We start from the raw sequence: 18,062 nt of genomic DNA, 5'->3' as shown, positions 1-18,062 counted from the left end.
CAGATAACAGGGCAATCAGCAGGTAATGAATTCATACCTACAGCATTAAAAACCTCAGCACTGCAGTTATGCAAACCTGCTGTATAAGGAGTGAAGGGGAGAGTCTGTTTGCAGGGCAAGAGCTGGGACTCATAAAGAGGCACTAGAAGATGAAGGGAGGAGAATGAGCGGACAGTAGCGGATCCAAGATTCTGCAGTTGGCAATGGTGGCTGGGCGTCAGAGAGATTATTCTCAGAAGCTTATTCTCCAAAGCAAGGTGTGGCTAGTACAAAGCCAGCTCTGTACGGGAGCATTCCTGCAGAGGCATTATGGACAAGGGGAAGGGAAATGCTGTTCACTACATGAAAATCATAAGACAAGGGAAGAAAAGGCCATGTGGTTCCTGGACGCTATGGCTATGTCTACACTGCAGCGCTATTTCAGGATACTGGCGGTATCCCAAAATAGCTATTCTGCTTCTTTTGCGTGCACCCATTATGTCAAAATATAGCGGGCTTGCTATTCCGACGTCCTTGTACACCTCATTTCATGAGGAGTAATGGATGTTTCTGAATAGCGATTTATTTTGAAAGAAGTGCTGTGTAGATGGTGCCAAATTCGGAATAAGCTAGTCAGAAATAATATCAAAATAAGATACGCAATTTGCGCAGCTCAAGTTGCGTATTTTATTTCAACCTCTGGTGCAGTGTAGATTAACCTTATCTCTGTGCCATAAATACAGTCATACTTGTTCCAAGCCATGGAAGACCCTTTGGGTCCTTCTAAGGTGGCAATTGTAATTAGAGAGGTTGTGGAATTTCCATCACTGGAGATATATAAGAGCCGGTTAGACAGACATCTATCAGCGATGAGATAGGCCGTGCTTAGTCCTGCCATGAGGTCAGAGGACTGGACCTGTGATCTCTCAAGGTCCCTTCCAGTTCTAGTAGTCTGTGAAACCATGTGATTGGAAAAAATAGGCAATTACATTGTCCATGAAGCCCCTGGTTTCCACTATTTCTCAGGATTTTCTTAAAGAACAATGCAAATGCCATTTCAGATGCAAAACAGCTTAATTTGCTCAGCTTTACCACAAAGAGACATGCTGAGCCATAGAGCTCACTTCGTCCAAAGAGGGTGGAAAGATTGACACTCATTTACTCTCACCCTTTCTTGAGCTAGACAATATTCTCACCAAACCAAGATGGTTTTCACCTCAATTCTCTCATAGCAGTGACAGGAGTTCCTGTTTGATGCTTGGATTACAGAACTGGAGTATTCATACGTAGGGAATGATTACCCTCCGTATCCTTCTCTTTGTATAGTGAATTAATTATATGGAACATCTGGCTCTGTGGACTAAGCGTTTCACGGAGCTGGTACAGGTGCCATTAAGAAATTGATCTCCATTTTTTTAACATGTTACAGAGAAGGGATAAGTTGCCAGAGCTGTCAGCCTGCCCACATCATCACTGTAACTGTCTGATCTCTGCTCCGGGGAGATGGAAGAGGGAAATCACTCAGCAGTGACTGAATTCATCCTCTCAGGACTGACAGACCGTCCAGAGCTGCAGGTCCCCTTGTTCGTGTTGTTCCTACTGATTTATGTTACCACCCAGGTCTGTAATGGGGGGATGATCTTGTTAATCACAGTTGACACCCGACTTCACACCCCCATGTACTTTTTCCTTAGGAGTTTATCTGTCTGTGATCTCTGTTGTTCCACAGTAATCGCTCCTAAGATGCTGCAGAATTTTTTAGCCAAAAGGAAAAGCATTTCTCATGCTGCCTGTGCTGTGCAAATGTATTTCTTTCTTGTTTGTGTAGATGTTGAGTGTCTCTTGCTGGCTGTGATGGCGTACGACCGTTATGTGGCCATCTGTAACCCTCTGCTCTATATGGTCACCATGTCCAGGCACCGTTGTCACCTGCTGGTGGCTGGGGTTTTTGCTGTGGCGTTGGTGGATGCATTGATACTCACATGTTCTACATTTCGGTTGTCATTCTGCCGCTCAAATATCATCAATCATTTCTGCTGCGACATGCCCCCCCTACTGGCGCTCTCCTGCTCTGACACCCACATCAATGAGATTTTGTTGTTTGCATCGATGTGTTACATTGTAGTGATCAGCATTGGGACCATCTTCTTCTCCTATGTCTTTGTCATCTCCACCATTGTTCAGATCCGCTCTGCCGAGGGCCGGCGCAAAACCTTCTCCACCTGCACTTGTCACTTGACCGCAGTGGTCATATTTTATGGCACCCTCCTTTTTATGTATTTCCGACCCACCTCCACCTATTCCATGGATACCGACAAAATGATCTCAGTGTTTTACTCACTGGTGATCCCCATGTTGAACCCCCTCATCTACAGCCTGAGGAACAGGGAGGTGAAAGACGCCCTGAGGAAAGCAATGAATAAACTCCTAATCAATTCTTGCATCTGTTCATCTCAGTGCCGGTTGAGTGATTGAGGGCGGAAACAGCTGAATTGAATTCCCAGCCTAGTGCAACTTTTTTTTTCGCACAGCCCCTGGTATTATTGTTCATTATTGTATTGCTCTAATTATGAATTTGTTTGTCTTCCAATAAGCCCTGCAGGCCTCAACTGAGATCAGGGCTGGAGGGCTACATTAAGCTATTATCCTAGCAAAATTAAAGGATGCACCTATTGCAAATGCGTGAGTACATTAATACATGCATTTGCTTTGAATCCATGGATCGGTTTGTTTTTGGAAAGAAGAAGGGAGTATCTAAAGTCCCTCTTATTTGTAGTTGGATTGGTTTCTTTATAGCTGGCTTGGTTTCATTATGAAGTGTGTGATTTCTATAGGCTGAAGCAATGAGAGGTTTAGCAGAGAGTGATTGTCACCTGGTTTGTGTCAATGCACTGAGGAAAAACATGATTTTCCTCACAACGTCCTTCACTTCATCTTAAGGGAACAGCAAAACAAATAGGAACCTACTGTCTATGGTTACATCTATACTGCACCTCTCTTGCACGAAAGCTTATGCAAATGAAGTGCAGATTAGCATATTGCTGCACTTCATTTGCATAGGTAATTAGGGGCCACTTTTGTGCAAAACGGAACTGAGTAGATGGCTCCTTTTTGCATAAGCCCCCCTTTTGCGTAAGAGGCGTTCTTCCTGAAAAATGAGGAAGAATGGCTTTTGCTCGAGAGGGGATCTTTGTGCAAAAGCGGCCCCTAATTAATTATGCAAATGAAGCACGTTGCCATGCTTCATTTGCATAAGCTTTTGTGTAAGAGAGATGCAGTATGGGCATATTCTATGAGAGAGAACACGGTGTATGTGCATCATTTTTGAATGCAGTATTAAATAGCACCAAAAACGTGAGTTTTCTCTATTACATGAATTCAACAGAGAGATAAATTCATATCAGACACTAGATATTTACACCTCATCAGCATGTTTGCTATGCATTCTTCCTCTTGGTGCTCTTGGGGTGTAGCACAGCCGCTAAAGTATAGTGGTTCTAGGAATTGCATGGCTCCAGGGACTATGAGTGAGACAGGGATGAAGCTCTGCCCATAAAGGATTTTTTGGTTCATGGCTACTTAGAAAATGGTCATCTTGACCCAATCAAAGTCTAAAAATTCCCTAAACATTTGACAAATTGAAAACATCGACCAAAAGGTCCTTTGGGAGAACACAGTAACACAGTAGAACACAAATGACAGATCCATTGGAACAGGGACAGGAAGTTGAGCAGCTCCCCGTCTCGATGGGTGCCCCTAGCAACCAGTCAATAGAATCATTCTCTCTGTCTGGCCCTGTGATTCTGCCCAAGGCTCTCAGGAACGCCATGGCTCCAGCAGGAGAGACTGGGGCCAGAGCTGCACCACTGGCGACATCGACGCTGCTGCTAGAAATGAAGCTGAGTTTGTTTGGCGCATCTGGTGGAAACACATCAGATCAATGGGGGTGCGACTACCCATCAATGCCTGTTCCAATGGGCCTGTAATTTGTGTTACATAGTCGCACAATTTTGAAGGGAGAGATTGAGAGTGACCCAGTCAGGAATCGCTCATTGCTCCGTGGCTGGGGTTCTTTCTAGGAAGGCAGGAAACCCAAATGCACATCTGAACCCAGAATTGGGCAGACAGGGGAATTGAACCTGGATTGCCACCTCACAAGTAAACAGCCTGACTATGGGTCGTGAAATTACAAAGCCTCCTTATTTGGGCTGCCTCGTAATCGATGCCTAAATCCTTCCCAAAACACATGCACATAGTTTGGGACAAAACTCTCAGGAGAATTTTTAACACATTGGCGAATAGTTTCAAGGGAACCACAGATTCATTGTTTTTGACAATAAATGTTGAGCCCAAAAGAAATCCACCCACTTCTAGATACGTTTGTGTAATGGTCACTGCACTGAATGCTGACAATGAGAAGACTGGGTTACGGCACCATTGATTTCAAGGCCCTTTCTGTTGGTTGGTTCCAAAGGGCAAAGAGAGTGGAGCCTCATAATTTCTAGGTTGCATGATCTTAGCTTCTATAGGCAATATTAATGAATTGATGAGATGCTTCAGTATTTGCTGGTATTCACAGTAAAGGAAGATAAATGCTTCAAACCCAGGCTCTCTGATTGTTCCTTTCACTATAAATACACAATGAAACAAAGTAACCATATGTGTTAGCAACTTTATTTTTACTTTTCCTATTCAATGATGAAAAATTAAAAATATCCTTTCAGAATGTAGGTATTTTTTGAAATATAAAACACCTGCTGGCAGATCATTAAAGATCGTAGATTCTTAGGAGGCCCACATCACCATACTTCTTGGGAGCACCTTAAAATCTTTATTGTTTTGATTGTCATAACTTCTACATTAGGTAGCACAATATTATCTCCATTACACAGATGATGAGCTGAGGCACAGAGAAAGTTCATGTCCTGCTTCAAGCTCACACAAGAGGTCTCTAGAAAAGCCAGGAACTAAGCCACAAATTACAGAGTTCCAAGCTAATACCCAACCTAATAGATGATCTTTCCTACTCCTGACAATAAAGAAACAGTTATGTAAAATTGTATGTAAAAGAGTGGTGAAATTGACTAGCCCGTGATACGGGAGTTCAAAGCAAACCCGACTCGAATTAGCTGTTATTCCTCGTGAAATGACGTTTAACAGCTAATTCAAGTTAAGGGGTTTACTTCAAACACCAAATTGCTTCATTTGCAATTTCGGTCGCCCTCATTAGACTCCCTAGGTCGAACTAGGGAGCTAGTGTAGACGTACCCTTACTTTCTCTGTGATGGAAGGGATTACAATAAATAGAATAAAGTTTTCAAGGTGCTCAGAGACTCTACATTGATGACATAATGGAGCTGAAGCTGACCTTCTTGGTGGCTGGTTGAAGAGTTTAATTGATCTACCTCATTAAATGTAATGTTATGACCGTGTTTAAGTCAGAATTGGGACAAACAAAATGGAGTCTGTGACCCTTGACCTAGGGATCCACGTTGGATCTTCTCAGGCATTGACGCTCAGAGACTGGGCTGAACTGGATTTTCCCCCAAGTGGTAACGAGGGTGTCATTCCCCTCAGGCTTTCCTTGTCCGTGTGGCTTTGTAAGGGCTGCATTGCCTCAGTTACAGCTACTGTCGGCCCTAGTGGCAGCTCCACCCCCTGACAGCCAGGGGCAGCCCCAGCCATGCCTGCGAGGGGGGGAGAAGGGGATTTTACCAACTGCCCCCCCACACAGCCTGCCTGTAACACCCCCAGCCTGCGGATCCTCTGCACCCCCCAGTGCGGGACAGGACATCGCGGGACTCCCTGAGGATCCTAAATCTGCCTGAGGGTAGCAGGTCCTAGGCACCTCCCCCAGCGCCTCTGCCAGTCCCAGGAGAGTAAGGACACTGCACTCAGGGGCTATTCTTACCATTTTAAAACTCAAGGCCAAACGGGGTTTGATGAGGTGGGTCTGGACTTCCAGCCCCTGCATGTGCTGTTACTGTCCCTAGTTTGGTTTTAAGTGTGTTATATCTGCATTGAGTCATCTCCCCCTTTCTCCCTCTTTTGCAATTAATCCCTAGATAACATTAAACCTCGTCTGTACCCGAAGATCATTGCATCTTTCTTCATTGCTCCTGCATGTGGCGCCCTTTTCCTTCCCTGACTCCACCCACCCCTGCTTCTCACTCGTGCTTCTCTCCCAGCAAACTACCCAGGTAACAATCCAAGGAGCCTTCTGATCAACAGCCTTACATGGGCCAGCCTGGCCCTGACTAGCTATTCCATGAAGCCTTCTCTCTACAAGCGGGTCACTTACTAAGTGTCTCCAGTCACCATCGCTGTGTCTAGACTACAGGGCTCCATCGACGGACCCATGTAGATTAGGGTTGTAGGCAAAGGGAAATGAAGCGGCGATTTAAATAATCGCCGCTTCGTTTAAATGTAAATGGCTGCTGCGCTGAGCCGACAAACAGCTAGTCTGGACGCTCCACGGCTGACATCAAAGCCCTTTGTCGACCGCCCTGGTAAACCTCATCCCACGAGGAATAATGGGGCAGTCGACAAAGGGCTTTAATGTCGACCACGGAGCATTCAGACTAGCGCGCTGAGCCGACAAACAGCTGATCAGCTGTTTGTCGGCTCAGCGCGGCAGCCATTTAAATTTAAATGAAGCGGCGATTATTTAAATCGCCGCTTCATTTCCCTTTGCCCAATACACAAATCTACACAGCTCTGTCGACGAAGCCATGTAGTCTAGATATACCCCATGTGTCCTCCATCAAGCAAAACCAAAGAACCTAGCTGTTCTATTTTGGGGAGAGACACAGCAAGAGAAACACATAGAATATCACAATCTGTGATTGATAGATCGATAGATAGATCAATAGACAGATGATAGATAGATAGATTTTGGGGATTTTTCAAGAAACTATCTTTTCCATGAACGTCTTTCAATCAAAATACCAATCTCGTCCCTTCCCCTCCTCAAACTGTGGCTGTGGGACGCTGGAGATTTTCTAGAGCAGTTCAGCAAGAAGAGAGTCCATCATACATCATGGGAAATTGGCCCATGCAGACAATATTGGGCAGTGGTAACTGAGCCACCTCTGTGTTATTTCTGATGGGATCTATTGTGTTTTCAACAAAAAGCTTTCAGTCTCCACAAACAAAGTCCTTTTTGAATACCTCGACACAGTCCCAGGGTTAAACTTTGAAAACAAGAAGAAGAAATGTACGTCCTGTTGTACTGAGCAACTCTGAGTGTTACTGAATGATGCAATTTCTAAGGCAGAAAACGTACCAAATTAGTCCCCAGAGAATTCATTTCACTGAGAGTAACTTAGCTTCACTCAATAGGTGAATTAGGTGTTGCACCTCTTGAGATCAATTAGTCACGCTTACTTCAGGGAGCATGTCCCATGGATCACAGATCTGGGTATAAAACTTCCTGAATACTCAAACCTGGCACTTTCTTTCGAAGGGGAAACACCACATCTCTCGTCTCATCAGGTACGTACTATTGACTTGCATCATAGTCACGCTCACCAGGACCATCTACGGGTACTGAACTCATAACCTACAACACTAAAAGCCTCAGCCCACCTTGAGCTATGGAAACAAACCACTTGATTGGAAGAAATAGGCAATTACATAGTCCCTGAAATCCCTGGTTTCCACGGTTTCTCAGGATTTTCTTATAGCGCACTGGAAATGATATTTCAGATGCATAAAAGCTTTATTAGCAGAGCACACAAGCTTTTCCCCAAACAGACATGCCCAGCCACAGAGCTCCCCATTCCCAAAAAGGTTAGAGACATTCACACTTGTTTACTCGCACCCCTTCTTGAGCTAAGCAATAATCACATCACTCTGAGATGGGTTTCACCCTGATTCTCCCTCAGCAGAGTAACAAGTTGCTGTTTGCTGCTGAGATCAGTGAAGAGGAGTGTTTGTGTGTGTGTCATGATTAACCTGTGTGCTCTTTATGCGTACAATGTGTGGAATGTATGGAACAACTAGAATGAGCAGCTGTGAACATCTAGCTCTGTACACTAAGCCCATCCCCAATTTTATACAGGTGCCCATTAAGAAACTGATCTCCATTTTCTTCACTTACTTCATTACAGCGAAGACACAGATTCTCAGAATCAATCCACCTGCCCATATCACTGTAGCAATCTGATGTCTGCTCAGAGGAGATGGAAGAGGGAAATCACTCGGTGGTGACTGAGTTCATTCTCTTAGGACTGACAGATCGTCCGGAGCTGCAGGTCCCCCTGTTTGTGTTGTTCCTACTGATTTATGTTACTACTCTGATCTGTAATGGGGGGATGATCTTGTTAATCACAATTGACCCACAACTGCACACCCCCATGTACTTTTTCCTCAGGACTTTATCTTTCTGTGATTTCTGCTGTTCCACAGTAATTGCCCCTAAGATGCTGCAGACTTTCTTCGCTGAGAGAAAAAGCATTTCTCGCACTGCCTGCGCTGTGCAAATGTTTTTCTTCCTTGTTTGCGTAGATATTGAGTGTCTCTTGCTGGCTGTGATGGCGTATGACCGTTATGTGGCCATCTGTAACCCCCTACTCTATACGGTCACCATGTCCAGAGAACACTGTAACCAGCTGGTGGCTGGGGTGTGTGGTGTGGGGTTGGTGGATGCAATGATGCTCACATGTTGTACATTCCAGCTGTCATTCTGCCGCTCCAATATCATAAATCATTTCAGCTGTGACATCCCCCCATTGCTGGCGCTCTCTTGCTCTGACACCCGCATCATTGAAATTATGATGTTTGCTTCTACTTGTTACATAATAGTGATCAGTAGTGTGACCATCCTTCTCTCCTATGTCTACATCATCTCCGCCATTCTGCAGATCCACTCTGCCGAGGGCCGGTGCAAAGCTTTCTCCACCTGCTCTTCTCACTTGTCCACGGTGGTCATTTTTCATGGCACTCTCATTTTCATGTCTCTCCGCCCATCCTCCAGCTATTCTATGGACACAGACAAAATAGCCTCAGTCTTCCACATGATGGTGGTCCCCATGTTGAATCCCCTCATCTACAGCTTGAGGAACAGGGAAGTGAAGGATGCCTTGAAGAAAGCCATGCACAACCTGTTAGCGAATTCCTGAATTTGTTCATCTAAGTTTTGGTTGAATGTTGGGGAATGAGAACAGGGGAATTCAGTTCCTCTCCCATAGTGATGTCATCTTGTAGAGCTCATAGTAGTATGGTTCATTATTACATTGATATTATTATTTATTTATGTTTATTCCAACAAATTCTGCTGGTCCCAACTGAGATTAGAGCTTTCTTATGCTATTACTCCAGCAAAATTAAAGGATGCACCTGTTTCACATGTCTGAGTATGTAAATGTACGTCATTTGCTTTGAATCCATGGATCTGTTTGTAGTTGCAGTGAAGAGGGGGGATTCAAATGTCTCTCAACTTTGTAGCTGGGTTGGTTTCTTTGTATCTGGCTTGGTTTTATTAGGATGTGTGTAAATTCTATGGCTCAAGGAAAGGTAGTTGTTGTAGAGTTTGTCTCCTGGTTTGTGTCCCTGCACACTGAGGAAATAACGTTATTTTCATCACAACATCCTTCACTTCATCTTAAGGAAACAAAACAAAACAAAACAAAACAAAAAAAGAAATAGGAGCATGGTGTCTATGGATACGTCTAGCCTACAGGCTTTTGTCGACAGTGGTGTTGTCGACAGATACTGTTGGCAAGGTTTCTGTTGACAAAGAGTGTCTAGACTACATTCAGTTCTGTTGAGAAAGCAAGCTGCTTTGTCGACATGAGAGTGTAGACGCAAATGGCAGTGTAGATGCAATAACCCGTTCTGTTGACAGAACTGTGTCGACAGAAGGTGTTATTCCTCGTAGAATGAGGTTTCCCGCCGTCAACAAAACTGCCGAATTCTGTCAACATTATGTATAGTTAGACAAAACTACAGACAAAAGTCCACTTTTGTCGACAAAACCTTGTAGTCTAGACACACCCTAAGAGAGAGCACAGTGTGTGTGCATCCCCTGTGACAGTCTGCACTGAACAGAATATGAAATAGCACAAAAGTGTGAATTTTCTCTACAACATAAACACAGAGAAAAAAAATCATACACAAGCTATTTACACCTCATCAGCATGTTAACTATGTGTTCTTGCTCTTAGTTCTCTTGGGATGTATTATAGACTGTGAAGGATAACGGTTTTATATGGTGAGTGAGAAATGGATGAAGCTACTCTCATAAATTATTTTTTAGTTCACAGCTGCTTAGAAAATATTCATCTCAATGTGACTGAAATCTGAAAATGTCCTAAACATAGAGCAAATTGAAAACATTATTTGAAATAAAAAATAGCTATCGGTGGACCATTACAGTTAGCTGTTCCAATATGGGCCTCATCAACACAAATCCCTGAGCACCTCAAAATCTTTATTGTTTTATTTGTCATAACTTCCATGTTAGGTAGCACAATATTATCTCAGTTTCACAAATGAGCTGACACACAGAGAAAGTACAGGTCCTGCTTCAAGACTATATGCGAGGTCTGCAGTAAAGTCAGGAACTTTAAGCCCCAAATTAAAGAGTTCTAAGCTAATGCTCTCAATACGACTAGATGATAATTCCTTCTCCTGACAATAAAAGAACAACTTAAAAAACAACTAATAGTGTAGCAGCACCTTGAAGACTAACAAAACATAGATGGGATCATTTGGGGTTTTTTTTAAGTTTTTCCAGTTATAGGCTAACTCGGCTACTCCTCTGAAGCAATGAAGGACCAGTTGTATAAAATATGTATGTAAAAGAACGGCAAAACAGTCCCTCTTTCTCTTCATCAAGCTCATAAACTGCTGATGATCATTATTCTGCTAAAATATGTGCGGCAATGTTATGTGTAAAATTAGAAGATTCTGCTGTGTAATGTATTGAGCTCTTTCAAGTTGAGACAAGGAGGCAGGGGCGGGCTGCCAATCAAAATAGGCCCGGAAAATGGGTTGAGAACAGCCCTCCCCATGACATCATCCTGCGTGCCCCTCCCCCTTTTTGACGTCACCCCCGTGTGACTCTACACCTGCGTGCTGATTCGAGGTTTTTTGCCACTCCAATCAAAACATTTTTTGCCCTCCCCCCTTTTTTGTCCGGGGAGAGTGCACACGCAAATGCAGCTGGCACGGCTTTCTGGGGGTGCACGCACAAATGCAGCTTGTGCAGCTTCCTGGGGGGGGGGGCACGTGTTCCAGGGAGAGCCCAAACCACAGGGTATATTCATCTCCTAGCAGAAGCCCCTTCCTCTCCCACACTTTCTCCCTATTTCCCCCTTCCCCTCTCCTACTTAACTTCTGCCTTCCAGTTTGTGGGGCTGGAATCTGTGATTGGACCCCAGCTGCTTCTGGGGCTCCAGACCATGGAGCTGGGCTATGCGGTGCAACACTGGGCCGGGCAGTTTTAAAGTCCCGGGCCATGACGTCACGCCACGCCCAGGTGTCTCCCCTTTCATCCGTTGCACGGGGTTTGAGTATGCCACGCATGCACTCCCTCGGCTCCACAATGGCTTGTACATGGCCGGCGCGCGGCACCGGGGAATTTGAAGTGCAGGGCTGCGGCGCCCCATTATAATCCCCCTCCTCCTCCAGCATCCACCAGCCAGCCCTTAGGAGGACAGCCCACCGGGAAATTCCCGGTCTCCCGCTGGGCCAGTCTGCCCCGATGAAGGGGCCTCCAGCAGCTTGTTATGCACCAAAGAAAATTTGATATTAAGGGACATCCCCATTAAGGAAATCAAATCATTAACATCACACAATGGGAAAGAGCTTAACACCATTTACCCAAGAACTCATAGGACTCTTGGGCCTTTAGTCCAGCCAAAGGTCCGTGGGATTACAGAATCTTGATGGATGTGGCATTTTGGGTATGGACCTTCTATCAACATTTAATGATAAAATAGACCTGCCAAATAGGATAATAAGCAGGGCTGAAAATGGAGAAGCAGGGAGATCCCAGTAGCCCACCAACTCGCAACCATAACAGCAGACTTTAATGGTGGGGAGCGATTTTCTGCTTCTAACAGGGACACCGAGTGACACTTTAACCGTATTTGCTACCTACGCCCTTGGGGTAACAGGCTCCTGCTGGCCATTTTAGAATATCATAGTCTGTGATTAGATAGATAGATAGATAGATAGATAGATAGATAGATAGATAGATAGATAGATAGATAGATGAGGTGTATGGGGATAGATAGATAGATAGATAGATAGATAGATAGATAGATAGATAGATAGATAGATAGATAGATAGATAGATAGACAGACAGACAGACAGACAGACAGATAGATAGATAGATAGATAATGTGCGAAGAGAGAGAGAGAGAGAGAGAGAGAGAGAGAAGATACATCTACACTAGCCTCCTAGTTAGAACTAGGGAGGCTAATGAGGGTGACCAAAATTGCAAATAAAGCATGGGATTTAAATATTCCATGAGGTTTAACTGTTAATTCGAACTAAGGGGTTATCTCGGAATCACGCTTCTCTGCCGCCTGTAGACGCAGGCAGTTATTCCAGGCTAGTCAATTTCCAAAATGGCGACCGGACGGGAATATGCTAATGAAGCACAGGAAATTTAAATCCTACGCGTCATCTGCAATTTTGGTCACCCCCATTAGCCTCCCTAGTTCGAACTGGGGGATAGTGTAGACGTACCCAGAGAGATGAAGAGTTTGGGATCTTTCGAGTAATTATCTTTTCCATGGACATGTTTCATCTTTAAATCAAAATAACCTCTCCTCTCCTCAACCTGTGGCTGTGGGCCTCTGGTGATTTCTTAGGGCAGTTCAGTACGAGGAGAGTCCATCACGCATCATGGGAGGTGGAGTCCAGCCAGGGAGCCTGGCCCATGGCAGACAATATTGGGCTCTGGTATCTGAGGCACCTTGGTTGTATTTCTGAGGGGATCCATTGTGTTTTCAGCCAAAAGCTTTCAGTCTCCACAAACAAAGCCTTTGCTGCTCAGCTCGACATAGTCCCTGGGTTTAACTTTGAAAACAAGAAGATGAAATGTACGCCCTGTTGCACCGTGCAACTCTGAAAGAAATTGCATCATTTAGTAACACAGGAGGAAAGAGCGCACCAAATTAATCCCCCGGGAATGAGATGCACCCAAGGTGACTTTGCTACACTAAGCATCGTAATTAGGTGTTGTGCTTCTCTCAGATCAGCTATTCCTGGTTACTTCAGAGAGCATGTCCCATGGATCAGAGATCTGAGTATAAAATTTCCTGAACACTCCAAATTGTCACATTCATTAATGGGGAAACACCACATCTCTTTCCACAGCAGGTACGTGCGATTGTCCTACATCACAGTCACACACTCATACAGACACCGGTGTGATCAGCCATACTGAATTCATGACCTACAACACTAAAAGCCTCAGCCCACCTTGAGCTATTGAAACACCTTGCATTTGGAAAAAAATTGGCAATTACATAGACATTGAAGCCCCTGATTTCCAATATTTCTCAGGATTTTCTGACAGAACAATGTAAATGCCATTTCAGCTGCAAAAAAAGCTGAATTAGCTCAGCACACAAGCTTTTCCACAACACACATGCCATGCCACAAAGCTCTTTTTGCCCAAAAAGGGTGAAAAGTTTGCTCACACACCTTCATGAGCCAAATAATAATCCCATCACACTGTTTGCTGTTTCTATTCGAGATCAGTGCTGTTTGTGTCTGTGATGTGATTATTCTGTGTGTATATTGGGTGCATTGTATAGAACAACTGGCATGATCAGCCGTTAACTTCTGACTCCATAGACTAAACCCATCTCCAATCTTATACTGATGCTCATTAATATACTGATCTCCATTTTTCTTCTCTTAATTTGTTAGCAAGAAAAATTATGTTACCCAAGCCATCTAATGTCCCACTGTAGCTGCTGGATCTCTGCTCCGAGGACATGGAAGAGGGAAATCACTCGGTGGTGACTGAGTTCATTCTCTCAGGACTGACAGATCATCCAGAGCTACAGGTCCCCCTATTTGTGTTGTTCCTACTGATTTATGTTACCACTCTGATCTGTAATGGAGGGATGATCTTGTTAATCACAATTGACCCACAACTGCACACCCCCATGTACTTTTTCCTCAGGACTTTGTCTTTCTGTGATCTCTGCTGTTCCACAGTAATTGCCCCTAAGATGCTGCAGACTTTCTTAGCTGAGAAGAAAAGCATTTCGTACATGGCTTGTGCTGTGCAAATGTATTGCTTTCTTGTCTGTGTAGATGTTGAGTGTCTCTTGTTGGCTGTGATGGCGTATGACCGTTATGTGGCCATCTGTAACCCGCTGCTTTATACAGTCACTATGTCCAGGCAGCGTTGTGACCTGCTGGTGGCTGGGGTGTGCGCTGTGGGGTTGGTGGATACGTTGATACTCACCTGTTGTACATTTCGGCTGTCATTCTGCAGCTCCAACATCATCAGGCATTTCTACTGTGAACTGCCCTCTGTTTTGGGGCTCTCCTGCTCTGATACACACTTCAGTGAGATTGTGATGTTTGCTTCTACATGTTACACTGTGGTGCTCACCAGTGTGATTATCCTCCTCTCCTATGTCCTCATCATCTCCACCATCCTGCGGATCCGCTCTGCTGAGGGCCGGCACAAGGCCTTCTCCACCTGCGCTTGCCACTTGACAGCGGTGGTCATTTTTCAAGGCACCGGCATTTTTATGTCTTTCTGGCCAACCTCCAGCTATTCCATGGACACGGACAAAATAGCCTCATTGTTCTACACACTGGGGAGCCCCATGTTGAACCCCCTCATCTACAGCCTGAGGAACAGGGAGGTGAAAGATGCGCTGAGGAAAGCCATGAATAAACTTCGAACCAATTCCTCAATATTTTCATCCAAATGCTGGTTGAGTGATGGGGAGTGGAAACAAGGGAATTCCAGCCCATAGTGATGGTGTCTACTAGAATTTGTGGTGGTATTGTTCATTATTACATTCATATTATTTATTTGAATTCCAACAAAGTCTGCAGGCGCCAATAGAGTTTGGGGCACTATTATGTTATTGCTCCAGCACAATTAAAGGCGGCATCTGTTTCACATGCGTGAGTATGTAAATATAAGCTGGTCTTTAAAAAGTGGAAATCCAGTCCTAGTGAGGAAAATAAAGGAACATAAACTCTGCCAAATTAAGTTTAAAAATGTATTAAGAAAAGCCAGAAAAGATTTCGAGGAACAGCTAGTCAAAAACTCAAAAAGGAAGAGCAAAATGTTTTTTAAGTACATTAGAAGCAGGATGGTCAGCGGGGCCCCTGGACCATCGAGATACAAAAGGAACCATCAAGGGTGATAAAGCGATTGCAGAGAGACTAAATGATTTATTTGCTTCAGTCTTCATGACTGAGGATGTTAGGGAGATTCCCAAACCTGCACCGTCCTTTGTGGGAGATGAATCTGAGGAACTGTCCCTGATTGAAGTGTCATTAGAGGAGGTTTTTGGAACAAAAAGGAAAACCTAACAGTAATAAATCACCAGGACCGGATGGCATTTACCCAAGGGTTCTGAAAGAACTCAAATGTGAAATTGCGGAACTATTCACTGTGGTTTGTAACCTGTCCTTTAAATCAGCTTCTGTACCCAGGATTGGAAGACAGCTAACATAACACCGATATTTAAAAAGGGCTCTAGAGGCAACCGTGGCAGTTACAGGCCAGTAAGTCTAATGTCAGTACCAGGCAAATTAGTTGCAACGATAGTAAAGAATAAAATTGCCAGACCCCCATGGTTTAGGGGTGAAAACCTCTTGGGAGTCCTGGGCTGCCTTCTTGAGACAGGCTCCATGTTGGCACGGGGGAAGGTTTGGGGGAACCCAGTTCAGCCCACGACTCCGGGTTCCAGCCCAGACTCCTAAAATAGCAGCAGCCGCGATGGTTGTTTTTCTTTCTGACTTGGCAGCTTTTTCCCTAGACACTTCCCCAAACAACCCCTCCAAAATAGCTCCTGCTAGACTCCCTCTTCCATCTTCTTGAGGGTTTTCCTGGCTCCTTTCTTCTTCACTGCTGCAGGCCTGGACGCCACCTTCCCTGCTGCTGCTGCTCCCCCTGGGACAGAGGAGATAAGGGGGCTGCTTTAGGTCGGCTCCTTTCTCCCCACAGCTTGCTCTGTCGTGAGGGTGTTGGGCGGAGGGGGGGATTTTAAGGGGCCCTCTGTCCATCTGGGTTCCTAGGTGGTGGCTGGCGCAGCTCTCATGGAGCACTGGGAGGTGGAGGTGGCTCACCCCCCGCTGCTTCCCCTGCATTTCTGTTGCTGCAAGAGTTGTTGCATCCTTGGCCCCACTGTTTGCCTCCCGCCTTTTCTTTGCTCTGCTGGGACCTGCCACAGGTGCGGTGGGCCTGCCACTCAGGCACCTGTGGGCTCACTTGGTCTCCTTCCTCCCAGCAGTGTCTGGTTATCCCTGCCCTACTTTCTTGAGCAGGTACCTCCTCCCCGCCTGCCCTCCCTCTCCACCACTTCCCCCTTCCTGTGTGACCATGCCCCCCTCTGCTTTTTGTGTTTGGTGCCTGAGCCTCCCCTTCTATACTGGTTACTCTTCAGACCCCAAACACTGTTTCGCTTCGTCCATGTTCTTTAAATAATTGACCCCTCATCTCCTCAGTGCAGCCGGAGGAGCCGGGCTTTCCGTCCTGTGCTGGCAAACGCACCTCTTCTTCCTTTATTCTCTCTTCCCCCTATTTGTATTGCTGCCCTCTCACCCCGCTTCCAGCCTTCTTCCTCCCCTTCCTTCCCCCCCTTGCTCCCTCCCTTGGCACTACAGGCTTCCCCCAATTGTTTGTTCCTGTCCTTCCCTCCCCACCCATGACTACAATGGGTGCGCTGATGCCCCTTCACTACTCCTCCTCACATCTACCTCTGCCAGTACCGACCCCTCTGAGGCTGCCGGGCTCCCCGCTCATATAGTGGAGATCGATGGGAATTCTGGGGCCCTGCCTCCTCCTGCCGCACCTCCTCTCACCACTGTCACCATTAAGAAGGCCCCCCTGAAAGGCAGGAAAGGGACATAGGACCAAAAAGGACAAGAGGCCCACGCAGAAGGATAAACATCTTTGGTGAAGGCTCACCCCCTGGCCTTAGAACCAGGGCTTCCCCTCTTTCCCAGTCCCCTGTTCCTTCCACCGGCTCAGTGGGCGATGGTGTCACAGCCCCCAAGGAATATGCCCACATAGCTACCACCTGCTTTAGCCACCTCCCCATCCACTCAGGACATCTCCTGGAATTCCATCTCCGACAGCCGCTGCCCCTTTCCTTTCCTGAGAAGAAGGTACAGGGTCTATTGCCTCTTGGTGTCGGCCTCACCTCACGTGGAGACCTACATGCGGGTGTTGGCACATGTGGTGGGGTCCGTGGCCATGGTGGTGGCCTCTAAGATGTTCAGGAAGGTGTTCTTCTTCCTGGCATCTCAGGCTTCCACCCAGGAGGTGGTGGAGAAGGTTTGGCAGTGGGGCAGTCCACGTCCCATTTGAGCCTCTGGAGGACCTGGACGTACGGGTGGTATTTTCCTCTGTTCCTCCCTTCCTCCCCAGTACCAACCTACTACCTTTCCTCTGCACCCTGGGGAGGCCTTTGTCAGTCCCGAGTCCCTTTTTTTGGCGGCAAGGACCCTACCCTCCACCACGTCCTTTCCTTTCACCGGCAGGTACAAATCCAACTACTACTGGCAGGGTGTGGGGGAGAAGCCCTAGAAGGGTAATTTCTGGTGCTCCATCATGGGGACCAGTACCAGGTATATTATATGATGCAGGATGCCCGGTGTTTTTTCCATCGGGCGACAAGGCATGTCCAAAGGGACTGCCCTGGGATTGTTGCGGAGAAGCATTCAGGACCCCGATGCCCAGGAGGGCACCTGCCCTATCACTGACCTTGGCCCTGACAGTCCAGACCCTGGGGTCGCCCCTCCTCCAACTATGACCTTCTTTAGTCTCACTCGGGCTCCGTGGGACCCAGACATGTGTCTGGTGCTGCTGACACTGCCAAAAGTGGCAAGGCTGGGCCTGAGGAGGAGAAGGCAGCAGGG

At 46.0% G+C, this 18,062-nt stretch overlaps 3 protein-coding genes across 3 annotated transcripts; all 3 read left to right on the top strand.

Moving 5' to 3' along the window:
• Positions 1–1,482: 1,482 nt before the first annotated feature.
• On the top strand, positions 1,483–2,454 carry LOC142829341 (olfactory receptor-like protein OLF2). Its single transcript, XM_075928830.1, has one exon. It carries the CDS (start codon positions 1,483–1,485, stop codon positions 2,452–2,454), a length of 972 nt encoding a protein of 323 aa, XP_075784945.1.
• Positions 2,455–8,162: 5,708 nt separating this feature from the next.
• LOC106731571 (olfactory receptor 8U9-like) lies at positions 8,163–9,101 on the top strand. The gene has a single exon (XM_014570575.2). The coding sequence runs from the start codon at positions 8,163–8,165 to the stop codon at positions 9,099–9,101; it is 939 nt and encodes a 312-aa protein (XP_014426061.2).
• A 4,838-nt stretch (positions 9,102–13,939) lies between these two features.
• On the top strand, positions 13,940–14,941 carry LOC102461216 (olfactory receptor 5AR1-like). Its single transcript, XM_014570574.3, has one exon. It carries the CDS (start codon positions 13,940–13,942, stop codon positions 14,939–14,941), a length of 1,002 nt encoding a protein of 333 aa, XP_014426060.3.
• Positions 14,942–18,062: the final 3,121 nt, after the last annotated feature.

The sequence above is a fragment of the Pelodiscus sinensis genome, chromosome 4 (assembly GCF_049634645.1).
Source record: "Pelodiscus sinensis isolate JC-2024 chromosome 4, ASM4963464v1, whole genome shotgun sequence".
Classification (NCBI taxonomy): domain Eukaryota; kingdom Metazoa; phylum Chordata; order Testudines; family Trionychidae; genus Pelodiscus; species Pelodiscus sinensis.
The sequence above is the reverse complement of the archived record's forward strand: the minus strand, read 5'-3'. Positions and strand labels throughout refer to the sequence as shown.